Source organism: Amblyomma maculatum, chromosome 3, assembly GCF_055883805.1.
Source record: "Amblyomma maculatum isolate TAMU_Amacu chromosome 3, ASM5588380v1, whole genome shotgun sequence".
Classification (NCBI taxonomy): domain Eukaryota; kingdom Metazoa; phylum Arthropoda; class Arachnida; order Ixodida; family Ixodidae; genus Amblyomma; species Amblyomma maculatum.
This window is the reverse complement of record NC_139346.1, coordinates 220,143,556-220,169,959: the sequence shown is the minus strand read 5'-3', so window position 1 is coordinate 220,169,959 and position 26,404 is coordinate 220,143,556. Positions and strand designations below refer to the sequence as shown.

At 48.3% G+C, this 26,404-nt stretch overlaps 1 protein-coding gene across 3 annotated transcripts in view; it reads left to right on the top strand.

Moving 5' to 3' along the window:
• Positions 1-8,778: 8,778 nt before the first annotated feature.
• Positions 8,779-26,404, top strand: part of LOC146197749 (uncharacterized) — a 523,674-nt gene continuing 506,048 nt past the window's right edge. Inside the window, exon 1 of one of the 3 annotated variants that reach the window (XM_084599657.1) lies at positions 8,779-9,315. In XM_084599657.1, the coding sequence (XP_084455783.1) occupies positions 9,076-9,315 (240 nt within the window). In that variant the 5' untranslated portion in view covers positions 8,779-9,075. The remainder of the gene's footprint in view (positions 9,316-26,404) is intronic. The other 2 variants (XM_084599656.1, XM_084599658.1) reach the window with 2 other exon arrangements.

The following is a 26,404-nucleotide window of genomic DNA, read 5'->3' as shown; positions in this document are numbered from 1 at the left end:
TCAATATAATATGGAGAACGGACGGGCAATTCTACAGCTTAATTTTTTTTCTAGAAATAAATAACAATTCCTGGATAATTTCATGCCCAAAAAGTTTCAGTTTCAACACTTTATTGATTCGGACCAAGGCTTAATATTGACAATTTTCAGGACAGGCACTAGGTATTATATGTATTTTTATAACATTAAACAATATAATCGAACACTGTTACTCCGTAATATTTCTGCGGTACTGAGGATCCTTGAGAAATTTTTAATAAAAATCAAAGTTTTTTTTAACTGGAAAGCAAAGTTGCCTCTTTATTGCTGTTTTCAAATTTCAGGCGATTTCGATGCCTTTAGGAGAACGCACCCAGCAATCTAGAGGTCTAACTTTTGTTTGAGGCAACATCCGCACCATATAAAGTTCAAAAACACACACGCCATCCGCACTCATAACACGCAAAAAAAAAAAAAAACGCAGATTACGTCATGCTCTAGTCTGTTTACCAGCGTTTTTGAACTTTATATGGTGCGGATGTTGCCTTTCGATCGGCGCGCTAGTATATATATACACACGAGGGGGTACCCAAAAGAAACCGAACTAATTTTTTGGTGGGCAGCGCTTTTGTAGTACCGTGTTTTGCTGCTAGTAGCGTATAAAGTGAACACTCCAGAGTCAGTCAGCCGAGTGGCGTTACTGAAGGTCAGAGGTACTAGCTTCGGCAGAGTTTATAGTGACAACTGTTTTCTATGAGTGTCGTTTTTGTAATGGCTGATTTCCGTGAACAGCGTGCTGTGGTGAAATTCTGCTTTCTGATCGAAAAATATATGGAACAGAAACTATTTAAATGGTAAAAATGGCGTACAAAGATACGCAAGTGTTTCAGCGGCTTTCTCGTTTAAAAATTGCTGAAATGTCAACTGATGACGTCGTCCTTCCCGAACAGATGAAAACGCAATCATCAACGACGACGGACGAGTAAAGAGTTGAGTGCAGCGATCTGGGAATGAAAAGGGTGGCTACCACGACTGCTGAACAAAAACAACGTGTGCTTTGTAAGAAGAGTCCCGAAATGATCCACATTTTTTTTCAAAAATCATCGCAGGTGACGAAACTTGGTGCTATGCTTACGATCCTGAGTAGCCAGTGGAAGACTTCGCCCCAAGAAAGCTCGTCAGGTGAAATCAAAACAATGCTGATTTGTTTTTTCGACGTGAAAGGCGTCGTCCATTCAGAGTTTGTTCCGCACAGTCAGACAGTTAACCACGCTTTCTACTTGGAAGTTTTGAACAGATTGCGCAAAAGTGCGCGGCGGAAGCGGCCTGATTCGTGGCAGTCGGGTGACTGGCTTCTGCAACATGAAAATGCCCCTGCTCACACAGTCTTGTCTGTGCGACAATATTTGACCAGAAATGGTATGGCTGCTGTTCCTTACCGCCCATGCTCACCGGCCCTTGTCCCGTGTGACTTTTTTGTTTCCCAGAATGAAAAAAAAAAAAAAAACACATGAAAGGAAAGCGTTTTGCTGATGTTGCGCAGGCAAAGAAAAAAACGACGGAGGCGCTGTCAAGCATCACAAAAGATGAATTTAAACAATGTTTTTAAGTGGAATGAAACATTAGACAAGCGTATTAGTGCAAGAGGAGAGTACTTTGAAGGAGAGTGAAGTGTTGTGTCCGAGCTAATTTATTGCTCAGAAGGCGTCGGTGTGTCTGCGTTCGCTCCACGGGCATCTCAGCGAGCTTCGTCTGCAGATGTCCACCCGGTCTGCACGCACGCCTCAACAGCCGCTGTCCTCACCCATGGCCATTTCGAAGCACCGATTTGGTCGCTTTGTGAAGAAACGGCCTGACTTCTCAAGAAGAGCCTGGCCTGTTAATGACCTACAGAGGGGCGGCGGCGGAGCACGGTGCGGCGGAGCAAGCGACCGTCGTCGGACAAAAGCGGAGGGAGAAGCCATCGTCGGCTTCGCGCGAGGTCTGGCCTGCTGGCTGAGGTGTTTGCTGCTTAGGGGGAGACCCACAGGGCGCCGGACCGAACGGACAAAAACAGAGGCAAGCCGTGAGAATATAACGATGGGGGGTCGCTTGTGAACTGGCGACGTGTTTGTTAAAGTGTAGTGGCACACGTGCAAGAATGTGCGGGGCGGGGCCCAGTGATGCAGTGGGCAAACTGTCACCTCGCGCTTTGTGATTGGCCCGTGCCGAAGATGAACTAATTCCCTGCCTAGGGATCTAGGGAGACCCTGCTTGCACGAAACATTTAAGTCTAGTCTTATTCTGATCTTCAGGCTTAATCAAATCTTATTGGAGTCTAACGTTCCCTAGCCGATAAGACGCTTGCACGAAACAAACTAGACTGGAATAAGACTGGAACCTAGGCTGCCTCGAGCAGTCTTATCCCAGTTTTATAGTCAGTCCAACATGGCTGCCCTGCGCTTGGTCTGCCTCGAGATGCTCCGATGCTCGCCGAACTCTTGTTACGCCGCGAACGTGTGTGTTCCGTGACAGCACGAATCTTCTCGATGCGTTCAGCGAGGAGCAGCTGCAGTGGCGTCTACGCTTCGGGCGGGGCGGCTCATTGCCGACATGCTTCGCCCTGAAATCGCGCGCCCGACACGCCGGAGCAGTGCTTTGAGCGCCCAGCTGCAGGTGATGCTGGCGCTCAAAGTTTTTGCCTACGGTGTATTACTGCCGGATATATGATCGGGACCCACGAATCGACAGCAAGCCGCATAGTATGTCGAGTTGCTCTCGTCCTCGTCCACCGCAGCAAAGACTGGAAGCCTCTTTATCTGCTTCCCTCGCTTGTTTCATTGCCGCTTGCTTATCTTGAGACGGCGCGTTAGCTTACGGTCGGAGCAGCTGAGCATGCGTGCTGTACGTAGGATCTCTCAAGTGTGTATATATGTAGTACCTGCTTTTTGAACCTATATACTGGACGCGCAGAGTAACGCGAAGGTATCACTCACCGTGCGCATTTCGCGGCTTAGTTCGGCCGACGTGTTTTTCATCATATGTGCGCGCGTGGCGGTGTGCAAGCTTGCGCATGACATAGCCGGGGAACTAAACATCACTACGCTCTTTTTTTATTTTCCAGTTGGCCGTCGCAGAACGAGCAGCGAGATGTATACAAGGAGATTTCTACGCGGTCGCCAGTTTTTCGCGCGTTGTGGGTGCGATCGACGGCACTCATGTGCGAATTTTGACGTTGGACCGGGCCTGTGTACGTGCGTGTACCCTGGAAACACACAACCCGATACCCATCCCAAACGCCTGCGCGGGAGCGTGTCAGACGACACCCGTCAGCGGCCGCGCCGCCGCATCGCCTCTGTGTATATGCAGTTCACTCTCCTTTCCCAAGCGAGGACCCTCCGGCAGTCTTTTGTCTTTTTCATATATCTCCTGTGCCTCTCTCGATCCTCGGCGCAGTCACGCATGCCTCGCACTTTCAAAACGCCGAAACGCACGGTGGTGGAAACGTTTATTGGTGGAAGCCTGTTGCTCAATGGAATGGCAATTGGTCTGAACACCACTCGCCGACTAGAAATAAAATATATATGTATAATTAGACGGACGCCTTTAGCAATACAAGGCGCTTTAAAAGAGGAATTGAGAGCAAATGTAACCAAGGGTGCTCAGGCGGTTGTTACCTTTTCTTTTTTTTCTCGGAAAAGGCAAAGTCATTGTTAAAATTAGAAAGGGTTAAACATATGAGCCTGGAGACGCCCACCGCATTTTTGGAAATATGTGCTTTTGATATGATGTTTTGCTACCAGTCGTTGGGCGCGATTGCTACGTCATAGTATTAAAAAGAAAAAAAAAATGCTACTTCATTCTCACTGCGTGGTTGAGTGCAGAGCGAATTTGACTTCAAAGCAAACCTTCAGGGCATAGCAGGTAGAAAGGAAGTTACGATACTTAAAATGCGGGAACGGGAGGGGGGGGGGGGGGGGGGGGGCTTGCTCTGATGAATTTCCACGACCTACGGAGGGAAGTGCCTGAGAATAAACGAGGGGAGCTCACCGAACTCAAGAGGTCGGTGAGCGCTGGAGACATCTATTCACTCTTCTTCGCGCTTCGGCTCTGCATTTCAGCTGGGATTAAATACAATATCCTCGTGTTGAAATCGGTCAGGGAATTGTCGAACGCAACTGAGCGAAACCTCATAGCCAGCGTCTCGCACTGTTATATAAATTTTATACACGATCAGACAGGCAGCGCTGTCAAAATGTTCCGTTTTCAATTTTCGAAAAGCGCGCGCAAGAAAAGCAGCCGGATGTTTACATGGAACTGTGGTCAGCTAATGGTCGGCGCGAACGCCGGCCGCGTTCGCGGCCGACTTCCGTCAGCTCCCCGTCCCATTCCCTGCCGGTGGCTAAAACACTCGCCTAGGGACCAAAAGTACCTACAGTCTTCAATAAGTCTGGACTGTAGTTCAGTCTTATCGGTTCGTGAAAGCGCCCGGCGGCCGCCGGGAAGCCCAGTCTTATTTTAGATTCGGATAAGATTAGACTCGGTCTTAAGACTGGACTTATACCCTCACATTCGTGCAAGCGGGGCCTGGTGTCCGACATCTGGAGAGGGCTTCCTTCTGAAATCTCCAAAGTGTACACATGTAAATAAACTACTTGTACTCAGCTCTAATGAAAGCTCCACGTCTCCGTGGTTCCTCGACGCCTCGCCGGTCAATGCTGCCCTCGGCTCCGGTCCTCTGCGTCCGGCGTCGCGACAGAAGGTTGGGGTTAAAATGTGAATAAAAAGGTTCAAGAGAAAATAAGTTCGCTTTCTTTTGGGTACCCCATATATATATATATATATGTTTTGAGGCGGCGGGCAGCAGCTGTCAGCGCACTTGTCTCTCACATGGACTGGGGGCTCCCTGGGCTCCTCGTGAATGATACCTTCGTTGAACTTTTTTGGCGGCGCTCGCAGGTGCTCCTGGGCCTTTTGACTGCGCTAAGCAACGTGTGCATCGTGCCTTATATGGCGCCGCGCGATATTTTATGCATCTGGAAATGCAGGTTATTCTCGTTTCCTTATAGCATGTACTTGTTAACCTGCGCGCTTTTTTTATTGGAAGCAAGGATTCGTTTTTCATCGTTTTAGACAATAACTATACGGCTTAGACTTGACATGGGCAGTGTGTAATTAAGGCTCTTGATTGGGCTATTTGCTTACTATTTTCTGGCGCTAACTAGCACGAACAGAAAGGACAAGAGAATAAAAAGGGGGCACTGGCGCGAGCCACTCACATGGAGCGAACTTTCTCTGCGAACTTGATGCGGAAAAATGCAACGCCGTGCTGTACAACATGCAGTGAAAAACGGGCGACTGATCGTCAGGCGCTTAGGCGTAAGAGTGAGAAAACCTCACGGGCTGGCTCACTTCAGCAACGTCCCCCGTTCACACTTAATCACGTTCCAAGAGCAACACATAAAATAGGCAGTGTCTAGAATACCTTCCAAAATAACGTAGTCTTTGCAGCATGGCTTGCGCTATAGTACTGTTGAGCGGAATGTCGGTCAACAAGCCTTAATTAAACCTTCCAAGGAAATGGAACCCGGACATTGCTGTTGTATTCCGAAGCGAAAAAAACAAAAAGATTTAAACGGTCCCAGACTTCATGCTCTCTCGGCAAATAAAACAGAAGTAAAATGCAAAGCTTCAATGCATTGCTGACTGTAGGCAACAGCCAATAAGGAAACGTTGAGTGCTTAATTATATTGCAGAACGCGCTTACGTGGTATAGGCTGGCAGCTATGCGCAAATGTAAGAACCTTTTGGAAGGATATTTTTTTTTATTTTTTTTTTTTTTATTGAGCAACCAGGATTGCGTTATTCGTTTCTGGGGATGAAGCTAAAGTCAAAGCAGAAAGCTGGGCTAGTTGGTGTGTCATCATAAATAAAAAGACTAGCGCAAATAACATGGACATAGGAGACGACAGGACGAGCGCTCGTCCTGTCTTCTCCTATGTCTGTGTTATTTGCGCTAGTCATTTTATTTGCGATGAAGATAAAAATGATGTGCAGAAGACCTTCTCCACCGAACCACGATGGTATCACCACCCCACTCTTTATTGCTTCACAAACGACCACATGTGAAAATTATCGTCTTCGTTCCGTTATTATGAGTTCTTAGCACTCAAAGTGACGCCGCTTTGATGGACACTTATAGGCGATTTGATATGTTGTTGACCTGAACACAATATCCCCTTGAGACGCTTCGTATGCTCTGCCGTATACAAAAAAGAAAAGTGCGGAAATTCGTGATTGTGTACTTGAAATCTCTATTTCACAAAAAGAAGCATATGAATGGTTACGCATATTTAAGAATTCCTGCATGCCGCACAATTGCATCACACAGAGAGAAACATTTATGCCCTTGTAATAATTTTCTGTATCATCCGAAGCTGTTTCCGTGAAAAAGTCAGCTGCACTGCCATTTGGTAAAACCGCGTGACATTAGGCATTCGCAGCGGTCAGCTAGGGAACTCGACAACTGATCTCGAAGACGTGTGAATGAACTCTGCCAGCTGATCGGGAGCGACTTTACGTCCGGAAGGAAGCAATTGTTGTGGCCTAGAAAACGTCGTGAAGCAATCGCCTCCACTGCCAATTTAACATTGATCCATTGACATCCCGGCATTTACTTTGCAATGTCGTAAAATGAAACTTCAGCTGCATCAAAACAAGCAACCGTTTTCTAATAGCAGTGCTTGCGGCGTAAAACGATCTACGGAAGAAAGGCTGGCGACTGCCAGCCGGGTACGGGACTGCCATCACCATCCCGTGAAATGAAGGCGTTTCCAACCGTATGCCAATTTCCGGTCCTGCCTTCCATTCAATATAACGAACCATCTATGTAGGCGTGTACTCACCTGTCTATTATTTTTAATCTCAACACACTCGCTTCATCTACAGGATGAGAACAATTGCTGAAAAACACGCACGCAATAATAATAATAAAAAAAGGCGTCATAGGCAAAACGATGCAACGGATGAGCGAAACGTTTGCGACACAACATTCCTACTGCCTGGCAACACCAAACGCGCCAGCCTGACTGCGTCACTCAGCATTTGAGTGATTGGCCCCAGTGCGTAGAGACAACTAGGACGGCGCCATTGAAAAGCATGCCGACGTTTCACAATGGATCTCTCCTGATGACAACTAATTGATCGCTACCTCATGCCGGAACGCAGTAGCATCGATCGCCTTTCGCAGCCTTAGCCTTCGAGGTATCCTCCCAAGTAACTTTTGTTGCATTGTCAGTTGCTGTAACCAAACATGGTGACCCTCTGGCGTCAGTTGGACGCAAATACGTTAGCACCACTCCCATCCCTATAGTATTGGCCAAGCGAGTTTTGAACGCGTTGGGAACAATTCTAAACGAAATATTAATGGCCAGACTTCGGTGAAAAAAATTGCAGGGCGGAACATGGTCGCGATAACAACAGCGTTTATAGGGACGTGCAACAAAGCAGGTTTGGATTGAGGCTTACACATTGCCTGAAAGCTTTTTGCATCCGTCAATTGGTACGGGGCAAAAAGGGAAGAAAAACCAACAACCTCGCCCGAAGTTACTACGCGATCGAAACAGTCAAGCACAGAATCGTTGCTATAAACAAAGTAGTTTTTTTTATTTACTTTTTAATCTGGTACCCTTGCGTAATTTTATCATAACAAGCTAGAGAAATGACATCCATTCAAAATTATCCTGGAGTGCGGGCTACACAAATGAATTGAGCAATACGACTCCTACTAATCCCTACAAGGTATAAAACACTAATCACAATAAATAATAACATCAACAGCACTTGGTGCTTTCACAGCTGTACCCTAAGGCTAAAACACAATGAAATGCATCACACATTCGCCTCTCCCTGTCACATTTTTTTGAACTCCATAGAATTTCGCGCCGCGAACAACAATGTTTATAAATTATAATCCACATAAATGCTGCCTTATCGACTATTAACGGAATGTTCACACATTAGTTTACAAATATGACATACAATACACAACGCAAGGTCACAGTCCATAGCTATACTCAGAACCGCAAGCCCAAATGTTTACTGCCGGAGGGGGTAAATAAAGGAAACAAATGAAGAGCCGCAAATTCTAGATGCAGGGGGAAATAAAAGGAAGGCTTTGTTTGCTCATCTGGCGAACCCTGAATGCAAAAAAGGTCAGGGACGCGTGAGACACACAGGACAAAGCGCTTTCCCCTGTGTCTCTCTCACGTCCCTGTCTTTATTGCGTTTAGGGCTTCGGCGAAATGATAAAAAAAAAAGAAAGCCCGCGTTCGGAAACACGGGTCTGGAGCAGGCATCAAAGAGAAGTGGCCGCGGGCCAAGGAGAGAGGCGCACGTGACTTACCCTGCAGTGAAGGTGCACATTTTTCGGGGCTGCGATCCGGAGGAGCGGCAGCTGAGGAGCGTGATTTAGGTCTCGTGTTGCGCGCCTCGCATTGATCGCGCGCGCGCAAATGAGCCGCTCTCCTAATTGTATCTGGAAGAGTCCCCTCCTCCACCACCGCCGGGTGCTCGCCGCCGCGAGGCCCAGTTCGCCCGAGCGGCGCAGGAGCAGCCGCGTCGTCGGCGGCAGCAGAAGCAACAACGACGAAGGAAGAACCCGCTGGCGCGCACGGTGGCGGTGGAGGCGCGCATTCCGTCGTGAGGGGAGTACGCCGGCGGCAGCGGTGAGAACGGAGCGAGAGCGAGCGATGTGCGCGGCCCGCGCGGCCTGTCCGCGCACTATATTCCCGAGCTGGCTGGCGGAGGTACTTCCTCCTGATGGGAGCTGCGGTGCGCTGCGGCCTGTTCGAGCTCCGGCCATCTCCCTCCGCCATTTCAAGCGAACAATTGGGGTTTCGTGTCGAGTGCTCGGTCGGCGTTTACCGGTTCAAAAAGGAAAAGCGTCGATTCGTGCGACGGACGGTGATCGGTTGGATTGTCGTCGCCTCGTGCCTGGATCTAGTGTGTCCCCCGTGCTTGGATTAACCGCCGTTTGGATGTGCCTGGCGATGTGTTCTCGGAGGCGCGGCGGTTGATTCGGCCGCCGCGGCCGCCGCCGCCGCGTTGCCTGTCGCCATGGAAGGCGAAGCCAAAGTGCGGGGCTCCCGCTGTCGGCGTCGCGAAAGGGCCGCCCGAATGCAAAAGCAGGCGATGCGCTGCGGCCAGAGCGCCGATGAGGGTGACGAATCACCCGGCCGCTCCGCAAAGCCCCCGAGGCCTCCGAATCGCAAGAAAAGGAATAAGGAGCCCATCTTTGAGGAGGATGTCATCGACGGCTTTGCCATTCTGAGCTTCAGGACGTACGAGGATTTGGAGGTAAGTAGGCCTAACCTCTCGCGTCTCTCCGCTCGGGGCTTGTCACGATCGCCGTCTCAGTCAGGGCTGGGATCTCGGTGTGGGCAGCCGTTGCGGAAGGCTCCTCCAGCCTCGGCCTCTTCCGCTGGGCCCACCCGAAATCGATGCATCCCGACGCAGCGCGTTACAACGCGCTCGTTCGGCGCACGTCCGCGAGGGTCGGTGGCTTCTGTCCGCTTAGGCCTAACCCGAGAGCGCTAGAACATTTCATTAAATCGCCGGCGATTGCAATCCATAGTATCTGTGCAGCCTGTGAGCCGTCCTAGTGCATAGGGCAGGGCTGCCGCTTCATCGTCCTTCGTAGGGTCAGCGTCGGTGGCGGAGCGCGCTGTCGCTACCGGATCAGTAGCACGGCAGGAAGTTGATGATCACACGCGCCGGCTTGAGTGGCTGGTAATATTTGTCAAATAAATGTTCGCCGTTGTAATTAATTGCGCTTTCTTTTTTTCTGCTTCACGTTGCGCGCGCATCTTTTCTACTGGAGCTTTTGCCAATGAGAGGAAAGTTCGCACGCAAATATTGCGTGTCTGACTCGTTATGCCGATCAGTGCGAACTTGCATTTAAGCTGGAAGGTTGCACGTGCATCGGGCGGTCTGGCAGTGCTCAAAAGCTTAGTCGCGTGTTTCGACGGTCGTCCAGTGTTCTTCCATACTGAGATAATTACAAAGGGGATGCAGTTTCAGAGATTAAATGTCCGAGCAATTAAATGCGGTTCGCGCATGTTAGATTGCCGCGACTGTAGATTGGCATTGTTTTTCTTCTCCAGTTTGCGGCAGGTGTTTAAGAAATGCATCGAATAACAGCAACGTGTAGCTGAACTACAAGATGTTGCAAGAAACCGATGTTCGTGGCATATTTGAGGCGTTGGTTTTTCCGCACCCGTCGTGTAGAGACCAGTGACCTCCATATATGAAAGGCAGCATGCATTTTCTCAGAGGCCAGCTCGTGTGTTCATGGAAATGTAGGACAGATGCGAGTTGTGTTTTGTAAGTTTTCTTCTCGCATTGCGTGCTTCCTTCGCGGCGCCTGCCTCAGCGTTTTTTTTTTCTTTTTTTTTCCCCACTCTCATTCCACGTGACTTACTCTGCGGCGTGTCGCGTCCCCAAGCGCCTATGTTAGCGTGCTCTTACATCTCTGTTTCATTTTTTCGTCACCCCTTGACAGCTTGTCAGAGCAGAAGAGATTGCCGTCGGACAGCTTGCGTAGTTATTACCCCGGAACCCACGGCGCGGTTATTTGCCTTCTTTTTGTGTAACTGCGTTCTGGGAAGTGAGGCATAAAATATTTTTTTCTTTTTCTTGGAGAGCGACCTTGGAGTGGTAAATAGGTACGTAACTTCCGATGTATGTGAGGTGAAGGAGGGGTGAAACTCAGTGCTCTTATAATTCACAAAGCCGCGTGCTGCTGGGCAAGTGACCTGTGTTGCTTAATGAAGTTGAAGGCGTGGTAGCCTGTTCGGCTGGATGAATGAGGGGGATGTCCATCTATCATTGGTATATTGTTTACCTTTTAGCCCTAAACATTGCAGCCAAACGCGTGCTGCACCAGCGTGGGCACCTTCGAAGAAAGCCTACTTTTGCAGTGTTGTCTTGCAAGCGTGAGTTTCTAGTATTCCTGGCTCCTTTTTGCTGACGTTAGTATTTCGAACTACGCGGAAAGAAAATAATAGTCTGGCCCTCTTATGGATTATGCAATATGATTGCCTTGGCCACAACATTTTGTTGCTCACGCTCAAAGCAAACCCTCTCTCTCTCTCTCTCTCTATATATATATATATATATATATATAAAACACAAGTAGAACTAATGCTGTGTGTAGTACATAGAACTAGGTTGACAAAACTACTTCGTCCTTGGCCGTTTGTTTCAGTTCGTTGACCTCGTGTTGCCTACTCCTCTTCGAACGCGCACGTTCTGTGAGTCACACGAATGTTTGGACGCGGTTCCTGTTCTATATTTGTAAACTGCTACAGCAGCTGGGAAGAAAGCTTAGGTGGTTGCACAGCGTTAGTCATCACGGACTGCTAAGGTCACGATTTCTCCCGACGCATTTATCGCGGCGGCCCGTCACTTGCTGCAGCGGGGGAGTATAAGGGTTTCAGATTTCGGGCCCATTGTGAGGGTATGCCTTGCGTTCGGGCATTACTACTGCCGTCATTGTAATGCCTTCGATTGCCCCGAGCAACGCACGCGGCATCTCGGCGATAGGTGGTGTACGCGTTTCCTCAGTCGTCGTCGACTGCTGTTTCGGATAAGCTTGTTCGTCCACTTGACTTACGGCTTCAGATCGCGTTTCGTTTTCTCATTCGTTTTGTGACGTCGGTGGGCCTGATGTGATGCGCGTCTAGCTTGCAGCGACTAACAAAGGCATACGAACCGTCGCGAACTGGTGATAAAATGCAAGGTTGCTGTGCGTTACCTTATCTCGCTGGCTGATTTAGTTCCCGTATCGTTTCCAGAGCCGCCACTCCACTTTCCACTCTAGTTGATTTTTATCTGGTACTCTTTTGCTGCGGACATTAGTCGTGTAATGAAATTGTATGGGAGTGTAGCCCGAAACCGACTTTCGCATAAGCTGTAGGATGGGGATTTTAGGAGCACAGAGGTTCTTCTCACGATGGACGAGCAAGCATACAGAACCTCCTTTCCAAACCCACTCCGGTGGCGGAAGCAGTGCTGGAAAGCGCTGTCATTTCCCCCGGTCTCTCTAGGACGGAAGAAGCTAGTGTGGGATGAAGCGCTTCCCTTGCCCGGAAGAGAGGAGGATGTTCTGCACGCGTGCCAGAGCTCGACAGGTTGTTTTATTGCCGGGTGAACATGCTTTCCGCCGGCAGTCATTTTGTTTCAGTTCCCGCGGCAGACCTGTTGACTCTGAATAACTCTGACGCTCTGCTTCTCATCGCAGCCATCTGCGGTGTATTGGTAGCACTGGCTGCATTAATCGAGACGCGTGCTTAGCTTTATTCCATCCCACCCGTGCCATCGCTGAAGGTCGGTTCCAGCATCCACTGCTCGTGGCAGTATTTAAATTGCGGGCTAATATCCCCGCGCTGTGCAGAGTATCGCTCACTGAGGTTACGTTTGTTTTGTATTATTTATGCGTTACGTGTAGGCTAAGGCTCGGGACATGCGCTGTAATGATGTGTAATTCCTGGCACTGACCTACTTGAAGCAAGATAGTTGTACACTGTTTATGCATTACAAGGTGGCGAATGTGTGCTTAAATGGAATTCGTCTGTGAACTATATGCTGTGAGTCATTTTCGTTATAGTCGGACTCAAACAAGCTTGCATCAAAAGTGGCCTTATTTATCCGCACATTAAGGGGCACCAGTCGGCGGCAAGTAGTCAAGAAATTATGTTATAAAGGCACCTTGTAAAATAGATTCAAATCGTCCTTATCGTGCCTCTTTCCACCGCCCAAGTGCTTTAGGTATTCAGATAGCAGATACCGCGGCTGGCAAACATCTTTTTACTCGTTTTTGATGAAGAACCGCATGCCGCTACTTACCAGGCGCCTTTTCGCAAATCGTGTGCGCGGCTACAGCGCCGGTAGCAGCGATCGTTGTCGATGTTTGCCTTCTTTTGCCCGAGAGATTTAGACTTTTTACGATTTAATAAAACTTGTAGCAGCAGTTGGCTTCACTTTCTTTTTTTCGTCGGCTCACCATTTAGGCATTCCGAGGTCTTTATTACCGTCAGGTTGCCCACTTTTGTACCGGCCGCAATGATGTTTCCGAGCTTTGTTCCAAAGTCTGTGTCGTGTGGTTTTGTTTTTTCTATTATGCGTGGTTTACGGCGGGGTTTTCAACACATGTCGGCTCATGTTCTGACAGTGAGTAAAAACGTGTCCGGCAATCATCGGTGGTGCACATTTGCGGAACATCGCGCTCCTGTCAGCGGCTCTTTGATGGCCTTGAGAAATGAAGTAGGGCGTGTGATGGGGCATAACGCAGTGTGCAACGAAAGTGTTGGGGAACAACTTGTTTTCTTTGCCAAAGTCATTGTGTCATAGTGCGAATGCTCGCACTTCGACTTGCCGGGTAGTTTCCTGACTTGACAGTAGTTGCCAGAGGTGGGGATATAATTGTAGCGTAGGAAGAGACGGTGCTTTCGCGGATAGATAGTGCACCTTGGTGCATTTGTCTAACAGCAGCACATTTTATCGCGACGCCGCGTATGGTTGTTGCTGAATATGCCGCGTACGAGGTGAATGCGATTACAGTTTACATTCTTCGTACCAAGGCCGTGCGGAAGGTGTGGAAGAGGTGCCTGATTAAGAGGACGTAGAGGGGAAATCTGCGAGCTGTGCTTGCAGCGAAGCCTGTTTCGAGGAGCACGTTTATTTACGAAGTATCCTGTTTCGGCGTGACTCCGTTTACACACACTTCTTTCGGAGCCACCGCTCGTTCGTGGCCGTTCCTAGCTATCTCTGGGCTCTCCTTGTGCTTATTTTTATTTTATTATTATTATTTTTTGCGGAGGTTTCCTCTGCTCGTTCTGCCCTTGCTCGCTTAAATGGGCACAGAATTTTTCCCGATGTCATTTTGCTTTGAATCCGTGCGTAGGACAATAGTAAACATTGATAGCCACGTTGGATTCTCAAGCACTAACTCAGAACAGTTTTTTTTTTTTAAATTTACTGCTTTCTGTTTCGACCGTGCTAAAGATCCGACGTCGCAGCTGATATTTCATGATGCGTACAAAACCTTCAGTATATTGGCTGCTTTGCAGATTTCATTGACGTAAACTCTGAGCTGCTCCAGAAACCAGAATGCCAGCGACTGGATAGATAGCTGTTACATTTAAGTTTTGTTTGTCTCACGTTATCTCATTTTCACTAGTGACGTCGGAGCCATCTTTTGCCAGCCTTGAACCGAAACTGTGTGGCAGAATAAATTCATTTATAAGCGTTTCATTGAGCGAATTTTACGCCCTGATACGTTTTAGAAATGCCATATTTCCAAACCAGAAATAAATCGAGGAAAATTCGCCACCTTTCAATGCATTTTGCGGGGATTAACGAGCGTATTTCAGCTGCGAGGGGCGACCTTTTATTGTGTGCTCGGGTTTTATTTCACCCATGGAGGGTATCTTTAGGCTCTGGTCGTTTCTTCCTCTGAGCGGACGGCGTGCAGAATGTCCGGGGCAAATGCTATTGGTCAGGAAATAGCACAACTCCTCCGTGCGGCGCCGAAAAGTCCTCACGCGAGATTGAAAAGCCGCTTCGGACGTTGTTTGCGAGGCAGATTAATATCAGGGTGTGAATTATTAACCGATAGTTACGTCGCAGCAAACCGGTATGAGAAGGTTAGGCTGGGATGATGCAGTTCCCCTTTTTCCTCTTAGGCGCCACATTTTACCTTTGGGAAACTACCCATTTCGACGCTGAAAAATGTCCGAGGAACACACGGTTCAAATGCCCCTCTTTATATATATCAAGCACATAGATTTTCTCTGCCGACATAACAATTTCTTCATCTGGTATAATCTGCTCACTGACAACATGCAGTATGGGGCAGGTTTCCTCACCGAAATGATCCGATTATGACCGCCCAAAAATTGACGCGGTTGTGTCCTGGCATTAGTCTGAAGCGAGTAGCTTGGGCCGCCGTCCAGTGCTTATGGAAGGCGACACGGTAGAGGAAAGAAAAAAAGAAAGCAGTGCACTGTGTTATTCGCACGAGTGGGGATGATTTTGTAGAATTGTCTTCGAGAGTACCTGTTAAGCCAACCAGACAGCTATAAACACCGCGTGAGGTGCGTTTCTCGATTGTTATAGCGGTTAACCATTTTTGTGCAGGTTGCAGAAACTACTTCTTTAAGTAAAGAGGGTGTCCCGTCAACGAAGCGCAATGCGTATACTGTGACGACTCCTCGTATTTCCTCTTTGGCCGTCGATTGAGCTCCATTCTTCCTTGCCAGCTCCGTTCGGAGTGCGTCGGGGGCCATTCGCCCTCGTTATCCTCTCTGACCGTGAGGACCGCAAGGCTCGCAGAAAGATAAGGCGCTTTTCCCTTCGTGGTCGTTCTCTCGGCGGGCACCGCACGTCGCCAGTCTGTAGCGGCCTCTTTCCGTGCTTCTCGCGCCTCTTTTTCGGGCGCAGTGAACGGGCCATGGACGGCTTGATTATTGTGCCGGAGTTGGACAACCGTTATCCCACCTTCTCTTGTAGAATTTATCGCGTTTAAAAGCAGCTATGCGGTATTGTCGTTTTCCGGATGTTGGAAATGGCACTATGTTCGCCGTGGGCGTACAAGTAAAAGGTCATTCGTAAGCGAGAGACCCGGCGACCTTGAGAGGGCGTTGCTGGAAATGCGCGGCCGCCTTGGAGCGAGCGCTGCTTTTCGTCGCTCTGATGCCACACGTTAATCAGGCTAGGTTCCATTTCAACGGCAGGTGCGTGACCGGGAAATGGTTAGCATTGTTATTCGAGACGCATGTTCGTCGCAATCCCTGCTTCTGTGTCTTTACAGGGGGAGGAGCTGCCAAAGCACGCGCTTGTCTCTACTGGCTGTGGAGTAACGCTTTCACACATGCTCTTCGAGTGGGTCGGAAACGAGCGTGTTCCTCTGATTGAGGGAGACAACAGTGAGAGAACGAAATACGCATTGCGAGCGGCTTTTCTCTTGCCAAAAAGTAAAACCTAGGGCGGGGTTTTGCAGCCGTGGCGACAAAACGGAGCCGCTTTGTAAACAACTGACGGGAGGATTGAACTGGCGTCCTTGCCGTCGGCGCAGCAGAATGCGCGTTGCGGCTGCCGATCGAGGGGCCAGCGAGGCCTCCGTGCTGGCTTGCGAGAGCACGTTCTCCTCTTCTTGGCCGGATGTCGCAACGAGGGCCGATGACGACACGCGCGAGCCTTGATGGCGTCCCCCCTCTCTCTCTTCCTTTGCATGCAACGGTCGCGCTTTGACGGCATCGTCTTTGCTGAGATGAAATTTAGGGCGACCGGTATGGCTTTCTGAGCAATGATTTTGCATCGACTAAGCTAGTTGCAGTTCGTCAGGTGCGCCGCTTTTTGTAGGAAAATGAATGACAATGTTAAATTGTGGCGCAGGGGCGTGTGTAAAACATTTTCACATGGTTTTCAGGCATTCGGAGCCACGAAGTCAGCCACTGTTCTGAACACCTCTAAATCCGCAACTAAGAACCTCCTTAAGCACTGTTGTGTCCGCTTCTGTTTCTTCGCAGGTGGAAGGTGAATCAAACGTTTTTTCATACCATCGGTCGCCTGGGCGCTGAGCGCACGCGTGGTTTCAGTTAACAAGTCTTTGGATTGAGCTAGGATTAATATAGAGGCCTGAGTTGCCTCTGAATACTTATTCCTGAACCCTGACTTCAGCAAAGTCCGTGTTTAAATTAAGGCACACTGTACACTGTTGGAGGGCCTCTTTACACACACGGGCTGCTTCGCTGAGTCCAATTGCTTACCACGCTGCCACTTTTGTGCATTTTTTATTTAAACGAAGCTCCTCTTTAACTGTGCGGATCTCGTGTGAATAATAATAGCAGGTTATTTTATTTTTTTTTACGACCATATGACCTTGCGACGAGCTTTTTATTTTTCATCGTTGGTTGATTGATTTTTATGGCATCCACGAGCAACGAATGACATCTATAGGGTCCATACCATCGCCCTCTGATGGATCGGTCGATGATCTGATCTGGTTACGCTTTTCACGCTCCACCTTGCTTATCCAAGTGGGTACAGCCGCCCAAATCTTTAACTGGCGTGCGTGATGGCTGCATTTTCTGTTATTATAAGCGTTACAGTGGAACTAACCGGTGAAACCAGGGACCCACCAAACCCTTGTTCAAGTTTGACCTTCTGACTTAACCGCCCTAAGGTGCAGAAGCACAGAAAAGGCGGCCATCGCGTACGCCAGTTAAATGTTTGGGCGGTTCTACTTTGACGATGTCGCGGTTTATTTTATTGTTTTTTTTTCTCTGTTCATTTCTCTCTCACACGAGACGCGTGCCTCGTTGCGCGTGGCTTTCAATCTGTTTTGCAGGAAATCCTAGTGCTTTGTTCGCCCTTGTGTTTTCATTTCCTTTTTTCCTCTTAAACCTCCTTTCTTTCCTGCGCCTGTTTGCGTTCGCGGCGGAGTGATACAAAGAGTAACCGAGACGTAAGCGCGATAAGGAACTTAAGTGACAGATAAGCTTGTGTACTGTCCTGTTTAATGTGATAGCTGGACAAGTGCCTTAGCTGGGGACGGCGTCGTGGCTTCCACGGCTGCGGATAAGCGGAAGAAAGCGTTTAAAACGAGCTGAGAATCTGCACTGCTGCCAGGAAATTATCCAAGGCGTCATATCCCTTAAATACGAGTTGGGGCCGCGTGTGCGTGGAATAAGCGAACAAGGCGGATCTAGTTCGCTTCTTACCGGTCCGCTCTTAGTTAGGCTGCACTGAGCTCTCTTCTTCGAGGGTAAGAGTTGATGACTGCGATGCACCGGAGGTACCCCGTGAGGGACGGTCTTGCAGCGTTTCACGATGCCACGATTAGACTGCGTTTTGTATGCGGCAATTTGTGAAACTTTATACATAATTTAATTATGCAAAATCGCTGTCAGTTGGATTTGTTGCAGTTAGAGGGTGCCGCGTGTTAAGCGAATAAAATTATGTGGCAAGTCTTTTCTATAAAAGCGGTGGATGAATGATTGCCAGCCAGTCTGCGGTGAAATAAACACTACCACCTGGCCTTTACAATGTTTTTCATTTGCTTTTATTTCGGTGATCCATGCGGGAGCTTTTCTTAATTAACCCTTTTCGCATTGCTGCTTTGAAATAGACGTACTTGTTTTGCTCCTTTTACAAAAGAAAATCAGGAAGAAATGTCCCGGAAGAGTTTATGGAACATGCTGCTAGGTCCAGCCGAAACGCATATTGGAGCTGGCGAGTGCACATGCGTGTCCACAGACCGGGGAAAGGACGATCCGCCCTGGCGGTCTACCGTATTACGGCCCAATATTGGCCCAATATTGGTTCCGAGGTTTATCTTGCTTTGAGAAATCACCGGTGGGAACAAATCCTTTCTACGTGCGCCGTGAAAGCCAGAAACGTCTTGTTGCGCAGACGCGCTGGTTGGCCGATGCGGAGTATCTCCTGCTGCCTTGACCCTCTTAGCCGGCTAGAAAACTAGGCGAAGGCCAGGCGGAGTTCAGGGGCCCGAGGGGCGCCTTTCGGTGATGGAAGCAGGTGACGTGAACGTACGACGGAGGTGGGTGGAGTCGCCACGGAGAGAAAGTATTCTTCCCCTCGTCACACACTGTTGTCGTCTAGCGATGGGTCGATTGAGAACAGTGGACCTGTTCGCCAGTTGTGCGATTGCGCCTGGCTCTTGTGTGTGTGCGTTCGTGTGGTGGGCGATATGAACCGCTTCTCAGACATCCCTCAGCTTTGGATCAGAGGCGTGCGTGCTGCTCTTCCTGACGGCGAATGAGCCGTATTTTCCCTGCGGAGAGGTGGTCACTATGAATCGTGACGTCTTTTGCCTCTATTTTTTCCCCCATGATGTTTGGCATGGCTTTTTCACGTAAAATTTCTGGCTTGTGGAGATCGCCAGCATTTCGTATTTCCAAGTGAGCCTTTATTTTTAAAGGATCTTGGTGTGCTGCTTTCGAACAGATATGCACTGAGGGTCTGGAAAGGAGACGTGTTTGCCAGGATGCTGCTTTGCTTTTTTTTTTTCTTTTTTTTTTCGCTGACAAAAGTTGACATTAGGCGCTCATTACTTCGAACATTTAAAGACACAATAAAAAAAATTCATTGTGCTGATTTAATAGCTGCTTTGGGTCTGTTCGTACAGTAACCGGGGGATAACCGTGCCGCGGTTCTGATGAGGTATTCACGCTAGTTTGATGTATCCGTAGTCTTTATATGGGCTAAAACTGCGCATCGCTATTCCCCCCGGACATTATCTAATGCTAATCATTATTATTTTAAATGTTCTCTTCAGTAAACCTCTTTAAAAGAAAAGAGTGCCTGTCAGGATGCCGGTGCGAGTTCAGCTGATTCGGTCTGGTCGCACGATGCGCGGAAAGCGAGCCTTCTCACGCGATATGTAAGCGTCGGTAGTGCGTTCGTGACCTTTAAACCGTAAGCTTTACGCTTTGAAACCTTAATCCGTTGTGTAGAGTGAGGGTAGGACAGACAACCTCAGTCCGCCTACGGGAAAGATTTTGAGATCTTGTAGTCCGTCTAAACGTTTGAAAGCGGACTGAGGTCGCCCTTATAGACGTCCAAACTGTGAGAAGTTCAGTCACAACTTTAAATAGTTCCGAGATAAACATACGGGGAGATGCGACCACCAAGGAACAAATAGTCCAAAATGATCGTGAGTCACTGCTATGACTGGACCACCGAAAGTAATGCCGTTCCGCGAGAGCCGACAGTGCGAATAATTTTACACCTAAATTAACAGGTTTTAAAACAAAACTCTAGAAATATAATTTTTTTTTTAAGTTTCACTGTGCGCAGAATATGCTGTTGCATTACTTGTTTTTGCTGTGTATCTAGCGTCGAGAGTTCTGTTCGCGATCGAATGCGAATGAGTTCCCCAAACTCATTCGACGAAGAATGTCATTCGAACCTAATGAAATTAAATTTTCTCATGTAGCAGGGGAATAATAACATTAGATGCTAATTAAATTTGATCGTGTGACAGGGGTATTATTTACGTGGAGCTCGGTCGAGCAGCGCTTGTAGTGTGTAACTGCTTTTTTAGTTGGCTTTGGCTCGCAGCCATGACAGTAGATGAATAATATAACTTCTATTTGGGTGTGTGGGGGCCATCGAGTACGCATCTTCTATACACCGATGTGTTCTCACTGCGCGGTCAAAGGTAGGATAAACTTGCACATGTTACCTCCACGTTAAGTGCCTAGGACGGAGAGGATAATTATGTTAATTAATATCTCGGTAAGATCAAGTCGGTTACTTTATCTTGAAAAGCATCGTGATAAATCCTGGTCGATGAAGTAACACGCCCTTAGTGACAGTACGAGTGGCGTAGCTGCCTTTTTTTCTGAGGTTATGCATGGGTCTCGTTTTTCATTGCCGCTCTAAACTCTGAGCAGAACCAAGTTACGCAGAAAAAAGAGAGAGAGAAAGACACTTTATTTAAGGGCGCACATTAAGCACTCAACACCTGGTTTACCAAGGAAAGCTGGTCTTCCATCTGTGCCGATGACAGCCAGGCACTCCAGGAGGGAGGAATGACTGGACTGGGCGACTGGACAGGAGTAGAGGCAGTGTTCTAGATTGGCGCAGGACAGTTGGAACAGGAAGGGTCTGAACGAAGACGGAAATGGAATTGTCGGGAAAGTGTAATAAGAGTGCCATCAAGACTGCGACTAAAGCTATGACGATTCTCATTCTGATGGGAGAAGTTTGACTTAAGTTGCGATCCACACGTGATGGTGATTGCCGACCAATTCATGGCCCACACATGTTTGAGAAATTAGGAACGCCCGGTTGAGTGAATGCAGTGTTTGCAGTCAGTAGCTGCCAGATGAACGCTAGATAAGGAGCTTGTATTGAACGTTACGGAGCATACACTCGCAGTCCATATGCGGCTTGTTCTCAAAGCTGGAGCTCTAGCTAGCTGTCTTGCGTATCAAGTAACTGTTCCCGAAAAAATGTTTGCGTCAGCACTTGTGAAAATCAAAATCACTTTATTATCATTTAATATTATATATCAACGACATAGCAAATATTTCAACTTATTCTAACATTGTTTTATACGCAGATGACGCGAACATTCTTTTTTTCTGGTTTTGATCTTCGCGAACTAGAGCGTCCCACCAACTCCTGGCTACAGGAACTGATGTTTTGGCTTGCTGTGAAGAAATTGAAATTGAATGTTAAGAAAACTAAATTCATATTATTCCGTCCTAAAAATAAGCCTGTAGATTATCTCATTCAACTCCAGTTTAACGATACCCTGATTGAATCTGTAACCTCCTGTAAATTCCTGGGCGTATTTTTCCGTAGTGACCTAGGCTGGGGTGACCATGTGAATCATATTCGCCTGCAGGTAGCTCGATCAATTGCTGTGATCAATCGTATCAGACACCTGTTGTCCTTGCAGATAAAAAAAAAACAGTTGTATTTTGCCCTAATCCATTCTCAACTGGTGTACTGTCATCTAATCTGGGGGACTTGCAATAAAACTTGTTCAGACAGACTATTTTCTTTGCAAAAAAGAGCTTTACGCCCCTGTTCCACAAACCTTTCAAACGGCGACCACTCATTTCACGCCCTACATATTCCTCCATTCCCTGTGTGCCATAAGTATTCTGTTGCTGTACATATCTTTCATAAAATTAAACAAGACCACATCGTTTAGAAATACGTATCTGAACAGAAATACCGGCTACAGTCTGCGTGTTACCTCTCTTATTTCCACTCGCGCCCGGACTAATTACGTCACCCAATATACAGATAACCAAATTAGTATAGTATGCAATGCCTATCCTTCAATAATTGATGATGCTATAAACAGTAAAACTATTTTTCAATTTAAAAAGAAAATGAAGTTGCTTTTTTCCACTTCTTAGCAATGCACCAAATCAATGTGACTTGTAGTGCTTGTCTTATATTATTTTGTTTACATTTTGTGTCACGAATTGTAGCGTTACTGATGTACTTTCCTTGTTTACGATGTCATGCTTCTTATCCAGTTTCTTACAAATATAATCTATGTGATTTTTTTTTTTTTTTTTTTTTTTTTTTTTTTCATTGGTGATGTTTTGTTTTGTCTTGGTGAAACTGACCTTGACCTTGTCCATCCTTCTGCCATTGATGTGTGACCCGGGGTGAGGCCTCGTCAGGAAGAATGCCATCAGCTTCTTCCTTTTGCCTCTTCCTGTGGGCATGTTCTGTATACATGATTCATGTCCGAATAAACTTATTATTACTATCAGAGGTGGTGCAAAAAAATAAAAACAGTTCGGTTAAAGAGATCACAGTAGACCATCATTATTACCTTGTAGTGATGTTTTCTTGTGCCCAAACTAGGTAGTAGGTACTTATATTTTGAAGTGAAGGAAAAAATTAGGCCACATAGAATGCGGGTTCGGCATGCCTGTGCTATGCGCGTGAATTTACAGCGCGACATGTTGAAATGGTGCAGCTCGCGAGTGTCCCTAGATAAAAGTTTAATATTCGTGTGTATTCTGTCTGCGTCGAACGGTTCTCCGTTGCATTTAGTGGCGCTATTAAAGTCGCCTGAGAACCTGTCGTACTTGCAGGCTGTAATCATCAGCAGGATACCCGACCTACCACACTCCTTTGTATCGCATCGCATGCTCACAAAGGGCTTGTACACTAACTGACAATACCGCACCACAGAACACTTCAACAACGCACTTGAAGATCGGCAGGCGTATTGAATTTCCAAAAGTTGCTAACAGCCGCAGTCTCTATTCCGTGTAAATACACCTCCCTCGTCGCCACTCGCGCTGCGCGTCGTCGTGACTTCCATCCGCGCGCCGCAGTCGACCCAAACACGTCGCATTGTCTGCTTGATGTGTATTAAGTGGTCCGAAAATTATACAGCGAAGGTCGCACTGATTTCGCTTAAGTCGCCAACCGGAAGCAAAGTGATCACATGTTGGATCTGTCACATTCGGGGTGCAATGATTAACTGAACCGTGATCGCCATCAAGGTCGCCATGGGCTTCGTTCCACAGTTGTATTGCATATCTCCTACCTACTCGCAGAACTGAATACGGGCGGATAAGCGTAACCGTCTGCCAGAGAACCCAGTCCTGTGCCGGAAAAGGACTAGGTAATTGTGCCAGTTTTCTCCCAAGAAGTGGAATGATGCGCTTAAAGACGTAGAGGGCAGCCCTCTGCTCGTCATGCTGCTTGAATGTACTGCGCTCCCTTTGGGCGGCAGGACCACCGCTCTAGCGACGACGACTGACAACCAGGCATGGGCCTATTTATTGCGCCGTCGATTGTTTATTCGGTTTGGAGCGTTTGGTCTTCAGTATTTGTTGCTTTTTCTCCATGCCTCTCCTCTCTTGCGTGGCGCGGTGTTGTGAACGAAGGGTAGGAGAGCGGGGGTGGAAGAGGGTATTGGGGGGGCAGAGAGAGCGTCCAACGACACAACGAGGTCGCGGCTTGTATGCTTGTATGTGTACGCGCCACCGTTCTTCACCCGTTCTCGTCCTCCCTCCCGTCTCTCTTTTTTCAGCCGCGTGGATCATGTGACCTACTTCCTTGATCGGTTTTTCTCGCTTATTTTTTATTTCTGTGCTTGCCCTTACAGCGCTGGCGTACTTTTCTTGCTGTCGGTATGGCGGCCTCGGTGTGGTTGCTACTAGCACGCGTGGAACGGCCGCTCGTGCTAGTTCGCGGTCTTCTGTGCGTCATTGCTTCATTTGGTTCGCTGCTGTAGCTCGAATCTTACTACTACTGTGCGGTGACGTTTTCTTGTGTTCTATCCCTTGTCGGCTATAATGTCGTGTCGGGGCCCATTGAGTCCGACATTTTCTTCATTTCCCAGCAGGGCCCGCTTGCACGAACGTGGGGGTCTAGAGACCCTCACGTTCGTGCAGTCTTAAGACCGAGTCTAGTCTTATCCGAATCTAAAATAAGACTGGGCTTCCCGGCGGCTGCCGGGCGCTTTCACGAACCGATAAGACTGAACTACAGTCCAGACTTATTGAAGATTGTAGGTACCGTCTTTGCCAAAAGTAACCAGGCTGCTCCGAAGGCTTTCGGAGCAAGCAAGCGGCCGTGTGACGGCGTTGCGCTCGCTGTGGCTTATCGGTGCTCGTCAGCTCCGAGGATACAACCGCTGACGTAACTTCGCACCCTCACTCTCGCGTGTGTTGTGTGTTGTTTGCGCGCGCGCAGTCTTGCATGTGTGTGTATCTGTCTGCGTTTGCTGGTATACCTTGCATACATCATTCAGCCTTCTTACACAGCATTTTTTTTTGGCCTCAGTGATAATCTGATGAGATTTAAGTCATTTTTGCCCTGATTGGTAGATGATCTTCGCTGGTTGTGGGCTCACGTGTTTACTCTTGATCGATATGATATGATTTCACTTGTCTATATAAGTAGGTACCGTTTCCTAAATAAAACCAGTTGGAAGTTTGCGCTCTGTCTTGTTGTCACGTCTCTTTCTTCATCTACTTTTTGCGCAAGTCTTTTACCTTTTGCTAATAAAAGCTGGGAAGAGCCTGTAACTATTCTGCTGTTCCGTACCTGGTGCTAGAGTCTAACAGAAAAACTATAGATTGAGTACATTTAGATGTTTCCAGCAGGCACATAGGCTGTTAATGAATACATACTGAAATGTGGGAACGTATAACATCTGCACTATATGCAATGTGTTCAAGGTGAAGAAACACTTGCCATGCATTGACAAAACACTCGAAATAAAGCCTCGTGTTCCACGTGAAACTCGCCGTTGAAGGTCAGCCAGCGGATCGCAACGGCCAACTGTTTTCGCCGTTCACAACTCGGCGGCACTCGGAACATCTTGTATCGCCTTCTAGTTGAGTTGCCGTAGTTGGAAGCCGAGCACAACACCACATTCCCAGCAAATTGAGCGCAAATATAAAAAAAAATAAAGGTCGAAACCGCACGCCTGCAAGCAATGCCACCAAACCTCAGAAGCGACCCGGAAGTCAAAATTCACGTGACAAAACCTCGCCGTGACGTAATGTCCGGCAAATCTTGGGCACACCTATTTATCGCCCTTCCCCACGAACTGCCTCGTCTGAGATGGCCGGCCGTGACAGGTGTGAAATAGATCCTGGCGCGAGAAACTGCTTTAATGGGGAAGCGGAGGAATGCACGCACGCGGGCTGGCTTTGAGTGTGCGCGTTTGTCTCGCCCGCGAGATTGCAGCAGCCTCGGTGCTTCCCTTTTTTTTTTTTTTTTTTTTGTTAATCTCGCACCGCCGTCTTCGTAAATGTTGCCGAGTAGCCGTCGCATTCTCAGCTCGCTTTGTCGTCCGTGAAAACGGTCGGACAGAGATGCGGCGTTGTTCTGCGGAGAAGACGGGGGTGAGCGGGACGCTCTGTGGGTGCTTTTAACAACTGCTGCCGAGGCAAGGACGTCTGGCCTTCTGCCAGGGCCGACGGCAATGACGCTGGCTGCGCTATCCTTTGCTCGCTCGTTCTCTTTCCCCGTCTGCTGCCACTGTATCGACGGACGGGACTACGTGATGACGTTCGTGTGCGCCTCCACTGTTGCGATGATAATCCGCCTTTTGCGGCAGGATGTGGCGCCATCATGCGGGAGCGGGCGGGAAACACATTGAGCGGCAGTGTAGCAGACGACGCGAGAGCGCACCATACGAAATGGCCACGCCAACGCTGGTAGAAAGCGAAAGCTTCTCCCCTTTTTTGGCCTCGGAGCGGAAAGTAGTGACAATGATTGCAGCATATCATGTTCACGCAGTATGGGGGAAGGTAGAGCGTTTTCACAATCCACTAATAACGCACGTACGCATATACAATCTTCGTATTGTAAGAGCGTGTAGCGCGGGCCGTGTTCGACGGGACAGAATGAGACGCTCTCAGCGTGCAGGTTTTCGGCAGACAGGAGAGCGTGGGGGCAGAGAGAGAGAGAGAGAGGGGGATCTCAAAGGGCAAAGCAGCCAGGGGTTTGTTGATGCTGCAGAGCTAGGTGGAATCGTCTCCTGTGACTTTGAGCGGCGCATATGCGCGGGGTGTCTTGAGTTACCGAGCACAATGCGGTCACCGTGGCGCCGGCATGGTGCAATGGGCGTCGCTTCCTCTTCGCGTCATCTACAACCGTGCAGCTATAGGATTTCATCCACGAAAATCGGCAGAGAGTCACATATACACACCCCGTGAAAAGGGCATTGTCCCGGCCGGAATGCACACCTGCAGGAAACTCGCTGCATTTTTCTGGCAATGGATGATTCAGAGCTGTAGCCGGTTTCTGGCCTCAGGAGTCAGAACGGATGTGGTCGCAGTGGTGAAAAGGTTCTCGGTGCGCAGAGAATGGTCATTCTGTTGTGAAAGGATCTCCAACGTTCATTTCTGCCTCCGCCGCG